Raw genomic sequence first — 13,626 nt, forward strand, 5'->3', positions numbered from 1 at the left:
TTGTATGTTAAGCTCTAAATTTTTCCATTGGCAAAACCTCGTATATTTTTCACTGAAAAAGAATTAAATATAAATCTCATGTGCATTTAATCAGACTTAACATGAAAGGAAACAAAAAAAAAAGGATACACATGAAAAAAGAAAAAATATTTCAATATCAGAATGATACAGCAACATAAATTGAACACTAAGAAATTGATCAGTAAAACTTTCATTTTCAAAGCTGTCAAATTTAAAAAATTAAAAAAAAAAAAAAACGGTTAATTTTTAAAGGTAAAGGTTAATTTGAATTAGCTAAGCACCTGCATCATATTAAAACAAATCTTGCATGAAACTAAAAATGAATTAAACCATTAATTTATCTCTTGATTTCTTACTTTTTTTCTAAAACCTAAAACTCATATAAATTTAAGTTGAATGGCTTTTTTTCCCCTGTTATTTTTCCAATTAAGAGTTGCAAAATTCAATTCATTTGTTTTGGAGATGAACTTCTTTAGAAGATTTTTCTTTTTGGAAAAGCAAACAGCAAAGCAGTGATAAAGTTATAAAACAAAGCATATTTTGAATCTCAGCTCTAGCAGATGTTCAAAATACTAACCTTTCAATAAACTTACTAAAAATGTCACCTCTTAGTAAACTAAAAATTTCTTCTATGTATGGCTGAAAAAGAGAATAAATAAGAAATGGCTTAGACTTCAAGAGAATGCTTTTATATAAGGATTATTTCCATTCCAACAATCCAAATTTCGCCTCAAATAAAAAAGAAATTACCTGAAATAAATTAACTGGAACTTCATTTTTCATCAAATACTTTTGTACATGGGCTGTGGCTTCTTTGGAATAACCCTAAAAATATATATAAATAAATAATTAAACAAAAAATAAGGTAATGCAATACATATACACACTTAATTTATACATGAATCAATTTTCATTCCATTCATTTTATTCAGTTAACTTAATTACTGACATGATCATAGTATGTTGAGACAGGGTTTGAAAATATCATATTTTCGAAAATATCGAAGTATTCGATTTTTGATATACATCGGATATTTTGATCCGATATTTTCAAAACTAAAGTCTTTAAAATAGTAACTGTATCCTCAAACCACTCTTTTTTTTATTGTTATTACAATATGTAGATTTAAAATCAAAATTTCTTTCATTATTTACATCTAATATTTCACTTTACATTTTTATCAATTTTAATGGTGCTAATTTAGCATTAGTTGTTTTACTAATTTTTCTTCTGTTAGATACTTTTACACAGTTTATGATTCAGAAATAAAAAATATGCATTAGTCAGTGCACAGTCATAAGACAGTTTCTTTTTTTTTTCTGACCTATGTTTAGTATTTAATTAGGCACTTCTAATAATTTTAGGAATATAAAATAAAATAGAAATAAATATTATATTACTTTGTTATATTAATAATGATGTATTAATACATCATAAAATATAGTACATAACTTTTTGGTTATTTTTAATAATAAATGAACAATATTACTATGATTATTATAATTTCTTCATTGAAAATACCATAGTTGAAAAAATAAATATTGAAAATATGATATTTTCAAAATAAATATCGGATATATGACGTGATATATATCATGATATACATCGACTGATATATATTGGAAACCCTGATTGAGATAAATAAAAAGTAATGAAAAAGGTTTTTTTGATTTGGGGTAATTTTTGCAAATTTCCCTGATTTTGCAGAATGTTAAAAATTGTCGAAAAATTTCACGTTTTTCCCCCCAAAAATAAACAATTTAAGAATTACAGGATAGTTGTGATTTTGATTTCTGTGAAGGCATGCAAGTATTATTCATACAAAACAAAAATAATAAAGCCCTTAGTAAAAATTAAGTGTATTTTCTTACTTTTTAATATTTTTATAAAATTAAAAAAGATTGCTTCTAACATACAACTCCTAAACTTAATTTTTGGATACCCCTACTACATACATCATGTGTACTCAGACATGTTTTATCAAGCATGTCAAGCAAACAAAACTATAGTAGATTTTTTTTTTCTTTTCTCAGAAATCAATTATTAAGAAATTATTTATTGCTTCAAAAACAACTACTTTTCGGAAGCATGAGAAAAAAAAAGAGGGGGAGGGGGGATTGAACTTTAAAAATAGTTTAGCCACCCCCTCATTTTTTTCCTTTAATCTCCATCCCCCACCCCTCTTCCCTCTCTCATAATCCTACACATGTAAAGTAGTCTAAAGCTTAAAACACTTGATAAAACTAACAAAAAAGTTGGTCACATCGCTGAAGTTTTTAGTTCTCCAAGAGCTCGTTTTGACAAAAAAAAAAAAAAAAAAAAGAAAGCTTGACATAAAAAGAAAGCTTGTTTTAATTCAATGTCAAGCTTCCTGGTTTCTCGTTTTCGCCCCCCATCCCCCTTCCCTCTCTCAAACTCCTACACATGTAAAGTGGTCTAAAGCTTAAAACACTTGTCAAAACTAACAAAAAATTTTGCCATATCACAGAAGTTTTCTTTTTCTCTTCAAGAGCTCGTTTTGACACAAAAAGAAAGCTTGACATAAAAAGAAACCCAGTGTCAATTCAATGTCAAGCTACCCGGTTTCTATCTCCCCCCCCCCCTTCGTATCTTCGTATAATCCGCGATTAATACGATGTAAAAAAAAATGAAGTTTTGATTTTACATTCAATTTTAGCAACTACGTTAAAAACGCGAAGAAGTAATAACTTTTAAGGGAAAATCAAAATTAATCTAAAGAATAATGATTTCTTCTTGAAATCGTGATTATAGTAACCTAATTACTTAAAGACAAAAAGTTAAATCAAAGGAGCAAATGGTCTAATCTTGTGCAAATGAAGGCTTCTTCCGTAACTGTATGTTGTTTATTTTACATCGCGTCAGTGTAAGAGGAGCATTCAAGCTGTGTAAAAAAAACAACCTATAGGCAGCGAAAGACATTCAAGCTATGTAAAATAAACAACGGAGAATAATACTGTAACTATTGAGGTTCAATGCGTTGCTGTTGAGAAAAAAAAATCAGATAACCCGCGGCAGCGTTAAATTCGCACCTCATAAACTTTGCACTTTTTTCAACAGATAATCCGCGGATTATATACAGGAACAGGGGGGAGAGGGGCGGCCCCGAACTTTTTTCATCAATTAAGATTGCCAGAACGTTTTTGAGATTTTAATTTGAAAAAGTTCCGGGGAGATCACCCAACGATAGCTTAAAACTGCATTTTTTAGACTTCGGTTTCGAAAATTTTCCGAAAGAGAACCCATAAACACGCTCCCTTCTTATATCTTCAAAGAGGGCCTAAATTTGTGTTAAAATAAGATTCAAATTTCGGAATTTTTTTCTATAAAGCGAACCCGCTATCAGTAAAAATTTGTAAAAATGCTTTTTAAAATCTCCAATTAAGAAAGTCATTCAAAAATATCCTGAAATAGCGTTTTTAAAACGATTCAATTTTTCAAAATTTTTGGGAGAGAACCCCAGAACGCCTACTTTTACTTGAATATCTTTTGCCTCAAGTATACGTTATAACTATTTGAAATTTAAGGAAGTGGTTTCCAAACATTTTATACCAACGCCCCTTTTCTTCACTAAGAAATAGTTATTTCTCCCTAAAATTTTGTTACAATACAACTTTATTAATGTTACCTTGAAACTACAATTCATGGGAGTAAGCAGGGGGATCTTGCCCCAGGCGGCAACATCTAGAGGGGGGGGAGGAAAGTTCACCCAATTTGCTTTTTTTCGTTAAAACTCCGTATAAAAGCTTGAAGGAGAGGTGAGTAAGTGCTGCAGTTTCGAGTTTTTGGCTCCGGTTCGGAAAAATTGTAGATCAGGCACTGAAAATATGTTTCAGGTGCTAAGCATTTTTTTTAAACTGCTATACTTGCAATAATGTTACTGTTTTAACAACGAAAACAAAATGACCAAAAAATAGATGCATCAAATTTTACCTTCGTGAAATATCAATACAATATTAATGCGATGGGCGGGTTTGATTTTAAGCGCAAATTTTCAGAAATCATGGTGACATTTAAAATGTATCGATGGTCTTAGTATGGGCGCTCAAACCCGAATACATTAGCGGTGACGATTATCTGATTTTTAATTTCTGACAACGATTCGATTATTGTTATTTTTTGTGAAGTGTTATAGATAATAGCTGCGTGCCCCCCCCCCCCCCCCCATCCCTCAACAATTATTCCATGCCTCTCGAGGGAGCCGAGGGGGCCTTCCTCTCTCTTCTCTTACAGGCGGTTGGACGGCGGAGGGGAGTTTTAACTGCGCCATTTTACCAAAAAAAAAAAAAGAAGAGTAAAAATATTTCTTTATCTTTCAACGCGAAATCCACATTATTTTCCGATCGAAATGTTTCAAGACACATGTTTATATACATTTTATTTTATGTGTTTTAAGTTGCGTTCAGACTACTGAGTCATTGGAACAGGGAACACCCGAATACGCACAGAAGCTGTTTTTCGTGACGTAACTCTCAACGTGTTCATGCTGAAATCTGCACTGTCTGGACGCCCGCCGCTTTAAAAACACAAGGTCTTCACAGTTCCACTTTCATTTGCAAGAGGAAAAAAGCATCCCTAGTTTGACATTATAGCTCTGAATTGTTCAGCAATCGTTAATATTTGCTTTCGAGTAATGACATTTTTTAATTTCCAAAACAGTAAACAATAAAAAATCATACTGAGGAAAAACACAAGAACAAACACGTCATTTCAAATTTATCTGGGAGGGTGGTGGTCAGAAGGCATAGGGTAGACGGGAGCACTTTAACGCACGGGGCACGTTTACGCAGTGTCCTTTTTTCAAAACGAACTATAACTGGAGAGCCAATAGTCATAACAGATTGGTGCTGCTCCCTAGCAAATACCCTCAGAAGTTTTTGAGCATCAGTCCAGCTTCAGTCTAGCATGCAGAAAGAATAATCTGTTTTTTATCAAGTCGAATAAATTTTGAGATGAACGGTTTGAAGCTTAGTGCGAACAAATAATACTTAGTTGAAAAAAATATATAAAATATAAAATTCGCAGAATTTTATCCTTTTTTGAGAATTGTATTTGTAAGAACTGAAATAGTATTTTTTTTTTTTTTTTCGCGTTAAAAATAAATCCTAAATTGGCGACGGGGCAAGTTTACGCGTTGAACGTTGGAGTACCTTTACAATCATTCTTAATGTACCTTACTTAAACGTGCCCCTGGCACTTTTTTCGCTCCAAACTGTCTCAACATTTTTAGTATTTTCCGGCTATTTAGTTTTGAAAATTACCATTTAACTTTTAAATGTTTACACATTCGTATCTTCTAGCTTACAACCATATAGTGCTGTCTTCATGCCCCTTCAGCTTCAACTTTATACACTATTTAGTCTGTAATAAATTTGCTTTATTTTAGTAATTTTAGTGATGGTAAGATATTATGTTCAAAACACTAACAGAACCACGTTAGGCGCAAAATAAATATGCGTAAACGTGCCCCGTGTCCGGGGAACGTTTACGCAGCCCATTAGGACTCAAAAATAATTTTTTTAACAGTTAAAAACACAAGCTGAGCAATAACTGAGTATACCAATTTTGACTCCATTAACTGCTTCCTAAAACCGCAATGTCTAAAATTTCCTAAGTTAAAACATAAAAGTTAGAAAATTCATTGAATAAAATCCGCACAAACGTGCCCAGGTCCACCCTATACTCAATGCATATTGTACCGAAAAAAAAAACGACAGGAGGTGGCAGAAGTTGCGCCATCAAAATTTGGGTGTGGGGGGATTTTTTATTTTATTTTATTTATTTAAATTTATTGATTTATTTTTTATTTAAGTTATTTATTTTGTTTTATTCTGCCTATATTTTATATCATTTATTTATTCAGTTTGTAAAATATTTAAAAAAATTAATTAAATAAATAATGGTTTAAAAATGAATGAAATAAAAAAGGGAGCTAAAAACGGGGGAAATAAGGTTTTTTTGGGGGGGGGGATTTGCGCCTTTGAAATTGGGAGGGGGCAACCCTGAAAAGCGATGGTCAGATTTATGGAAATACATTGATTTTTCTAAGTCAGAGAGTTCAATTGCTCCTCCTGACCCCCCCCCCCCCCTCAAATGACGGGCCTGCACAAAGGTCGTCCTAACTCAAATCTTCCGCTGGGAAAAAATGAAATATTTCCCCTTCAAAATGTTTTCCGTCAACAACTTTCAAGATTAGCGGTTATCACTCCACATTTGACGACTAAAAATATGAGTTTCATTCGCCACCCAGTCTCCACTTTGTTCAAATCTATTTAATAATTTTAAGAATATTTTTTGTAAGTTATGGAAGAATAAAATTATGACTGACAGCGAGTAACAATTTTAAGAAAACATTTGATTGTTTTTATGTTTAAGTAGCAATTTATAAGCTAAATTGGTGTTTAACTTTTTCCGAAGAAAGCAGCGATTGGAGAAAAAGGAAAGGCGACAAAAAAAAAATTGCCTCTTGATCTAAATCAGAGGTTCCCAACCGGTGGTTCGCGAGGTGCAAGAAGGGGGTTCGCGAAAATTTCGGTGCAATGGCGGATTTTTCCCAGTTTGGTAAAAAAATATAAAATATTCAATTTGCACACATAGTTACTAAATTTTTTTTTTAATTTGAAAACGCGCCAGACTCTTGTATTAAACTCAAAAAAAAAAAAAAAAAAATCTTTCAGCGGTTTTATAATCTTGGTTAAAAAGAAATTTTCTCATTTTTTTTTTCGATAGACAACAAAAAGAGATATCCTTCCTTCTTTATTGCGAGGCGCCATGCAGAAACGTTGTATTAAGCTGTGGCGGGGATCACGATGACCTTTAAAAGGCGCCATTGCGTGGAGTCAATCAAACAATATACATAATATACATATGTCGAAAAAAATAAAGAATTCTCAAACAATGCATCATAGGGGTATTATTTCTAATCTGGTTGAAATATAACTCGGGAATTTCCGTCGAATTCAGTCATCGAATAGCAGACATGACAGCAAAAGGCTCCAAACTTAAAATTTATTACTGGATTTTACCCATCTGTTCGTTTTCAAAAATATATAACATCAGCATGCTCATAGTTCTGGGGAAATAGTTGTTAACAGACGTATTTAGAGATACTTTAGAGATGCTTGAAAACAAGTGATTTTGTTTGCAATTGGTTTTGCTACGTGAACTTGCTACTCTGTTTGTAAAGTTAAAATCGTGTTGGTAATTTTTATGATTTAATAACTTTCTGCTGTTATGGATCGATGGTTGAAAACTGATAGTTTGGTTGAGCGACAAATGGACAAGCAGTCAATCGATCAACCCTCAACATCAGCAGTAACTTTCGAATCAACACAGGGTATTGAAATAGATAGCTGTAATGAACTGCCGCCTCCCCCGACTAAACAGAAAAGTGAACTAGGGGAGAAAAAAGGAAAAAAGCGAAAATATGACAGTGACTATTTACAAATGGGCTTTTATTTTACTGGAGAAGAGTCTGAACCTAGACCGCTTTGTCTTCTCTGCAACGAAGTTCTAGCGAACAGCAGTTTGAAACCGTCACTTCTGAGAAGACACCTCAAAACAAAGCATCCGACACACAAGGACAAACCTATCGAATATTTTAAAAGAAAATTGGAATATAATAAAAAGTGTAGCGTCTCTACGTTCCTGTTAGAATCCAACGAAGATAGTAAAATGGCCCTTGAAGCTTCATATCGAGTCAGTTATAGAATTGCAAGATCTGGACAGCCACATACAATTGCAGAAAATTTAATTGGACCGTGTGCTATAGCGTTGTGAATAGAATAAAAGAGAATAATTTTGCGATCCAGCTTGATGAGTCGACTGATGTAGCAAACGCTGCAATATTACTTGTCTATGTTAGGTATATTTTTAACGATACAATTAAAGAAGATGTACTATTTGCAAAACCTTTGAAAACCAACACAACTGGAGAAGCAATTTTCGAACTGGTCAACAGTTACTTTGAAGAAAACGGAATAGATTGGTCTTTGTGTGTGGATGTGTGCACGGATGGTGCAAAATCAATGACAGGAAAATTTGTTGGCTTTGTGGTGCGAGTAAAGAAGATCAACGAGAAAATTGAATGGACTCATTGCTGCATTCATAGACAAGCATTAGCATGTAAGCGTATTCCCGCAGAATTATCCGCTACTTTGAATGATGCGGTAAAAATTCTAAATTTCATAAAATCACGTGCCACAAACTGCCGTCTATTTCACGCGCTTTGTGAGGAATTGAGAAGCCTTCATGTTACTTTACTTCTTCACACATAAGTTAGATGGCTTTCCCGTGGCAAAATTTTGACACGCTTATTTGAATTGAAGTCAGAAGTCCAAGCATTTTTTGTTGATCATCCATTTCACTTGTCCACTTGCATATTCGATCCTCTTTGGATGCAAAGGCTTGCATATTTAGCTGACATCTTTTCAAAATTAAATGAATTAAATCTATCCTTGCAAGGTGCAGTTGTTAATATTTTCGTTGTATATGATAAAATTGAAGCTATGGTAAAAAAATTGAATTTCTGGATCCAATGCCTGGAAATGGGTGAGTTTTCTTGTTTCACTTCTCTTAGTAGTTTTTTTATCAGAAAACTCAATGAAACTTGATGAAAGCGTTAAAAGAAATGTATGTGAACGTCTGCAACATCTTGAACTAACTTTTGACGAGTATTTTCCTAATAGGCGTAACGTCCCTCTCTCAAACAACAGGATACGCAATCCTTTTTAAGGAAATCCATGCTTAGAGAACACCCTGACATTACCTGAAAAGGAAATGCTCATCGAGTTATCCTGTGATAATTCATTGAAAACTACCTTTAAAGAGCTCTCGTTAATTGACTTCTGGCTCAGTGTAAGAAATGACTATACCGTTTTGTCCAAAAAAGCAGTTCGAATTTTAGTACCATTTTGTACAACATATCTGTGCGAGAAAGGATTTTCCTCCTATACTTATCTCAAAGATAAATACCGAAGCAGATTGAATGCAGAGCCTGATTTAAGACTCAAATTGTCAGACATTGAACCAAACTTTCAGTTTCTTTGTTCCGTCAAACAGCCACAAATATCGCATTAAGGATTTTTCCCCCAATTTAAAGTATGCTTAAAAAAATAGTTCGTTTATAAAACTTCTTGTTTATAATTTTTCTTGTAGATGTAGTTTTAACTTTTTATTAATGTTTGCACTTAATGATATTTTACAATTATATTTTTGTTTATTGCAATCAAATGCTGCAAAAAATGGAAAGCAAACATGCTGTTTTTTTATTGTTTCTTACATGTTACTAATTTCAACATCAGGGGGTTCGCGAACTTTTTTGCCTGTTCCAAGGGGTTCGCAAAGAGAAAAAGGTTGGGAACCGCTGATCTAAATCGATTAAGGCAGGAGTTAAATGATCAACTGGCATGAGCAGCTGAGTGCCTAACAAGCCCGTCAATTCAAACATTTCCAGGGGTGAGGGAAAAAACACAATGCAAGTTTTATGGGGAAACAACAAAAACCACACCCACCTGTATCCAAAAAGTTACTTTTTCAAATCCAGGGGTAATTGACCCCCCCCCCCCCCCATCCCCTCTCCGACCCAGTAAAATGTCCTGCATGGTGCCAATGAATATTATCCGTAGATTATAATTCGCTGGGGAGTATTATCTACCGACTTCGTACAATTATTTATTTCTATTTTCATCATTACTGTTCTGTTTGTTGGTTTCTTAGTGTTTACTAAAAGATTGCAAGGCTTTTTTTTATTTATTGTAATTGTTAAGTTATACGCCGTACGGCTTATACTCCGGAAATTGCATTGTTCCCTGAGCCCGGTAAAGTTACGGGGAAGGGATCAAACGCCTTTTCATCGCCGCATTGTACTCACAACTTTAGGGAGGCTAAAAGGATTTTAGCCAATCGAGGGCCCGTAAAAATTGTGGCCCTACGCCAAGGCTTAGTTGATCGAGTCAGTAATTAGATCCTGATTGTTTCATGGAAAATATAAACAGGCCTAAAATTATAGATAAATGATTATTATATTAAAATACTAGTGAGAAAGAGCAGAATGAAGAATGTACAGAAAAAATAATCAAATCGTAAATAGGAGAAAAGTGTGATTTCCAAGAAACAATTTCCCCCTCATGTCCCCGGGCCCCTTATGCAATGCGGTAAATCACGTCTTACGTACAGCACATAATGCGGTACTCACAGTCGTTAAAAACACCTAAAAATCAACAGATAAATCTTAAATTTGATGCCTTGTTGTTAACAGAAAATTTTAAGCCGACAAATAAACTTAAACCCGAAAAAAAAAAAAAGTATAAAAATCCAATAATAACTTTCTTAGTAAAAGCAGAAGTATGAGACATTTTAAGTTTGTACAGCAAAAATAGGATTGACGAGAAAGCCTGGAAGATTTTTCTGGAAGAAAAAATTACTCAGTCTTCAGACATTTATTTATTCATAAAGTTTGCAAGTTTATTCCATCGATATTGAAAAAAAAAGAAAAAGAAAAAAAAACTATGTAAAATTAAATTCCTTTGCGCAGGTGCAGGAAAAATGGCATTTTCGTCTTGAAACAAATATAATTATTAAGGAAAAAATGTTCCGAGATAATTCTTCCGAAATTTTGATTTATGAATGATCGATAAAAGCTAAGTATCAACCGGACAACAGCAACAGGCAATTGCCACAATCAGGCAGTTAAACGTACATTAATAAAAGCCAAAATAAAAATCAAATAAATGTATTGATTATATGTAATACAGGTTGTTCCGCTTTAACCTGCAAGAGTTCTATATTTGCAACCATTAGTCTTAGATGCATACTTCCAATTGCAAAAATGTTCAAAATCAGATACAGAGTTTCTTTATTGAAAGTTTGAAACAAAAATAAAAATGAGTCAAAAAACACAAAATTTTACTTTTCATAGGGGCCCTAGGACCCTTAACTTATATTTAGGGAAATAATCTCCATTAAAAAATATTACTAACACAAAAAACGTGATATTTGTGCGACCAAACTCAAGGAGATATTCAAGTTCGAAGTTTTAAGGGACAATCAATGAGTTTGGAACTTATCGCCTTTTCAGAAGAATGACAGGTTGTTGAAGCAAAAAAACAAAGTGTTAACATTTTTCATTGCTATTCAAAAATAAATGCAAATCGCATGCTATCATACTCAAAACCTCGAATTCGAAAAACCACACTTTATGCACACATATAATTTTAAACCCTTGTTAACCGCTATATTTTACCCCCAGCCAAAAGGTGTTCCTGACGGCGAGGAGAGTGCAAAATGGCGTAAGTCACAGAACACTGCGTTTCATATCTCGGTGAATATTGGTCGTACTAATGTCAAACTTTCTGAGTTGGAATTATTTTTCAGTGGAGATTATTTCCCTAAACATAAGTGGGGGGTCCTAGGGCCCGTATAAAAAGTTAAATTTTGTATTTTTTTGACTCATTTTTGCAATTGGAAGTATGCATCTAAGACTAACGGTTGCGGAAATAGAGATCTTTCAAGTTAAAACGGAGCACCCTGTATATACAGTGGAATCTCGATAACTCGGAGCTTATAACTCGAATATTCCTTGACGGGAATCCGAACATCCGGTTTACAGGCGAAAATAGATGCATCTATTAGTTGCATGGATCCCAGCTTTTGTAGATGTGTGTTAGCCTCCGGATTACGCAGAGTCACATTAAAATGAACGAAACACGAGCATCAATTTTTTCTATATCCCCCTCATTCATGTTATAGAATGATTTTGATAGTACCGTCTTAAATCATACAGTATGGGAATTAACATTAAGAGATGACAGGTGCTTTGCAAAGAAATTGGAGCCGACGGTGAATCAATGTATCCCAAGAACCTTAGCTTCACGCTTAAGATCTTGGGATACATTGATTCAAAACTTTGCATTATTGAATCGCAATTGGTAGTTTATATAAACTGAGGTATTGTTGCAAGTTCGTAAAACTTGTTTATAAAGTGCATTGAAACATGAATTATGTACAGAGTAAACTAATCCGCCAGCTCCATTACTTATCACAAATCCCGCGAAGCGACCACGTTAGCATAACCTCTCCCATTTTCTTGCCAATGTATCCAATAACAGCGGCTTTAATTTCATCCCCTTTTTACGCGTTTCACCTCTTAAATTATCTATGTTTTAACGGTCTGTTCAGAAATGAGGTCACGCTTTAAGCAAGGGAGGAAGGGGGCTTCGTGAAATTGTTAGTTTGTGACAAAGGGGAAGGAGGGGTAAGAAGTGTAGCATTACGCATTTTTTGTAAGGATATTTTAATGAAAAATTACGTCGAGCGTGACAAGAGGAGAAGGGTTACACTTTGTGATAAAGGGGGGAAGGGGGTTAAAAATGCTGAAAAAAAGTGTGAAATCATTTTATATGGACAGCCCCTAACAGGCTATTTGCCTATTATATCGCAACTGTGGGAAGACAGTATGTAAGATACAAATAATTTTGGATTGCAACTTAATTGTGCGCAAATGAGTGCTGTAAAGCATAACGAAGTGAACTGAAAGAGAGAGCGACTTACGTGGGTGTGGGAAAGGAGCTCCTTCATGATGAAGTTGTCATATATTTCTCGAGCCGCCTGCCGCCGGTCCTCCACCGTCTCTAGCTTTTCGTACCTTTTGATCTGGAATGACATCAAAGAGAACACAAATTCAATCATCGATCACCTTGGCATGCGATCACAGACGGGCGTCAAGAATTAGCTCCCAAAGTGCGTCTAAAGGAAGCATTTGGTAAAACAAATGAGTCGACTATACTGAATATAACTTGTTAAAATGCGTGTACGAAAATGCGTGAGCAGTGTGGCAGTGCTAGATGCTTTGTTACCGGAATGCAAGGAATGGAGAAAAATTATTTTTAATTTAACAACCGTCCGTCGTTGACGTCGCACTTCGTCCATCGATCGATATAAGGAGAATTCTGCATAAAAAGGACCGGAGCCAATACACTACAAATGTGGGAAATTGCTTTCACGTAAACATAAATTTTAACACAGATGAATTCAAAAGCTACGCGTGATAAAGAAAAAGGGGGGGGGGGGGTAAATGTTGCATGTTGCAAGCTTCCTGGCAAAGTGCGCAAAACAATCAGCAAAATGATAAGTTAGATTCGCTTTGAACCTAAACCACCACGATTATTGTTGGAAAAAAAAAAAATGCGTTTCTTTCTGGGAATAAATTGGGATTTTCGGGAGAGAAATTTTGAAAATTCTCGGGAATCATCAAGTATTTTAAAGAAAGGAAAACTTTGTTCATATTTTAGAATTTTTCCTACACGATTTCAAAATTTTAACGCTCTTTACTGTCGTAAATATAAATTACATAACTTTTTTTAAGATTCACGTAAAATTAAAACTGTGAATCCCGTCGATATCTTATTTGGACAATTTTCAATTGCTGCATTAAGATGTAATTATCATTTGGTTTGATGTCAATCACTTAATTTACTTTCTCCTTTTACTAAAATTAAATATTAAATTAACTCATTGAAGGATAAGGATGCAGATAGTTTCCTGAAATTTCATGCGTGTATTAATCACACAAAACTATGAAAGATTAT

The 13,626-nt window shown here is 34.0% G+C and overlaps 2 protein-coding genes across 2 annotated transcripts in view; one reads left to right on the top strand and one right to left on the bottom strand.

Annotated features, from left to right (window-relative positions):
- The window catches only part of LOC129221481 (uncharacterized), a 317,098-nt gene that overhangs the window by 121,727 nt on the left and 181,745 nt on the right, over window positions 1-13,626 (top strand). The window lies entirely within an intron of this gene.
- The window catches only part of LOC129221479 (G protein-coupled receptor kinase 1-like), a 205,165-nt gene that overhangs the window by 47,268 nt on the left and 144,271 nt on the right, over window positions 1-13,626 (bottom strand). Inside the window, exons 4-7 of the mRNA XM_054855959.1 lie at window positions 12,590-12,691; window positions 772-846; window positions 599-660; window positions 1-52 (exon numbers count right to left, since the gene is read on the bottom strand). Of these exons, the coding sequence (XP_054711934.1) occupies window positions 1-52; window positions 599-660; window positions 772-846; window positions 12,590-12,691 (291 nt within the window). The remainder of the gene's footprint in view (window positions 53-598; window positions 661-771; window positions 847-12,589; window positions 12,692-13,626) is intronic.

Source organism: Uloborus diversus, chromosome 4, assembly GCF_026930045.1.
Source record: "Uloborus diversus isolate 005 chromosome 4, Udiv.v.3.1, whole genome shotgun sequence".
In the NCBI taxonomy this organism is placed as follows: domain Eukaryota; kingdom Metazoa; phylum Arthropoda; class Arachnida; order Araneae; family Uloboridae; genus Uloborus; species Uloborus diversus.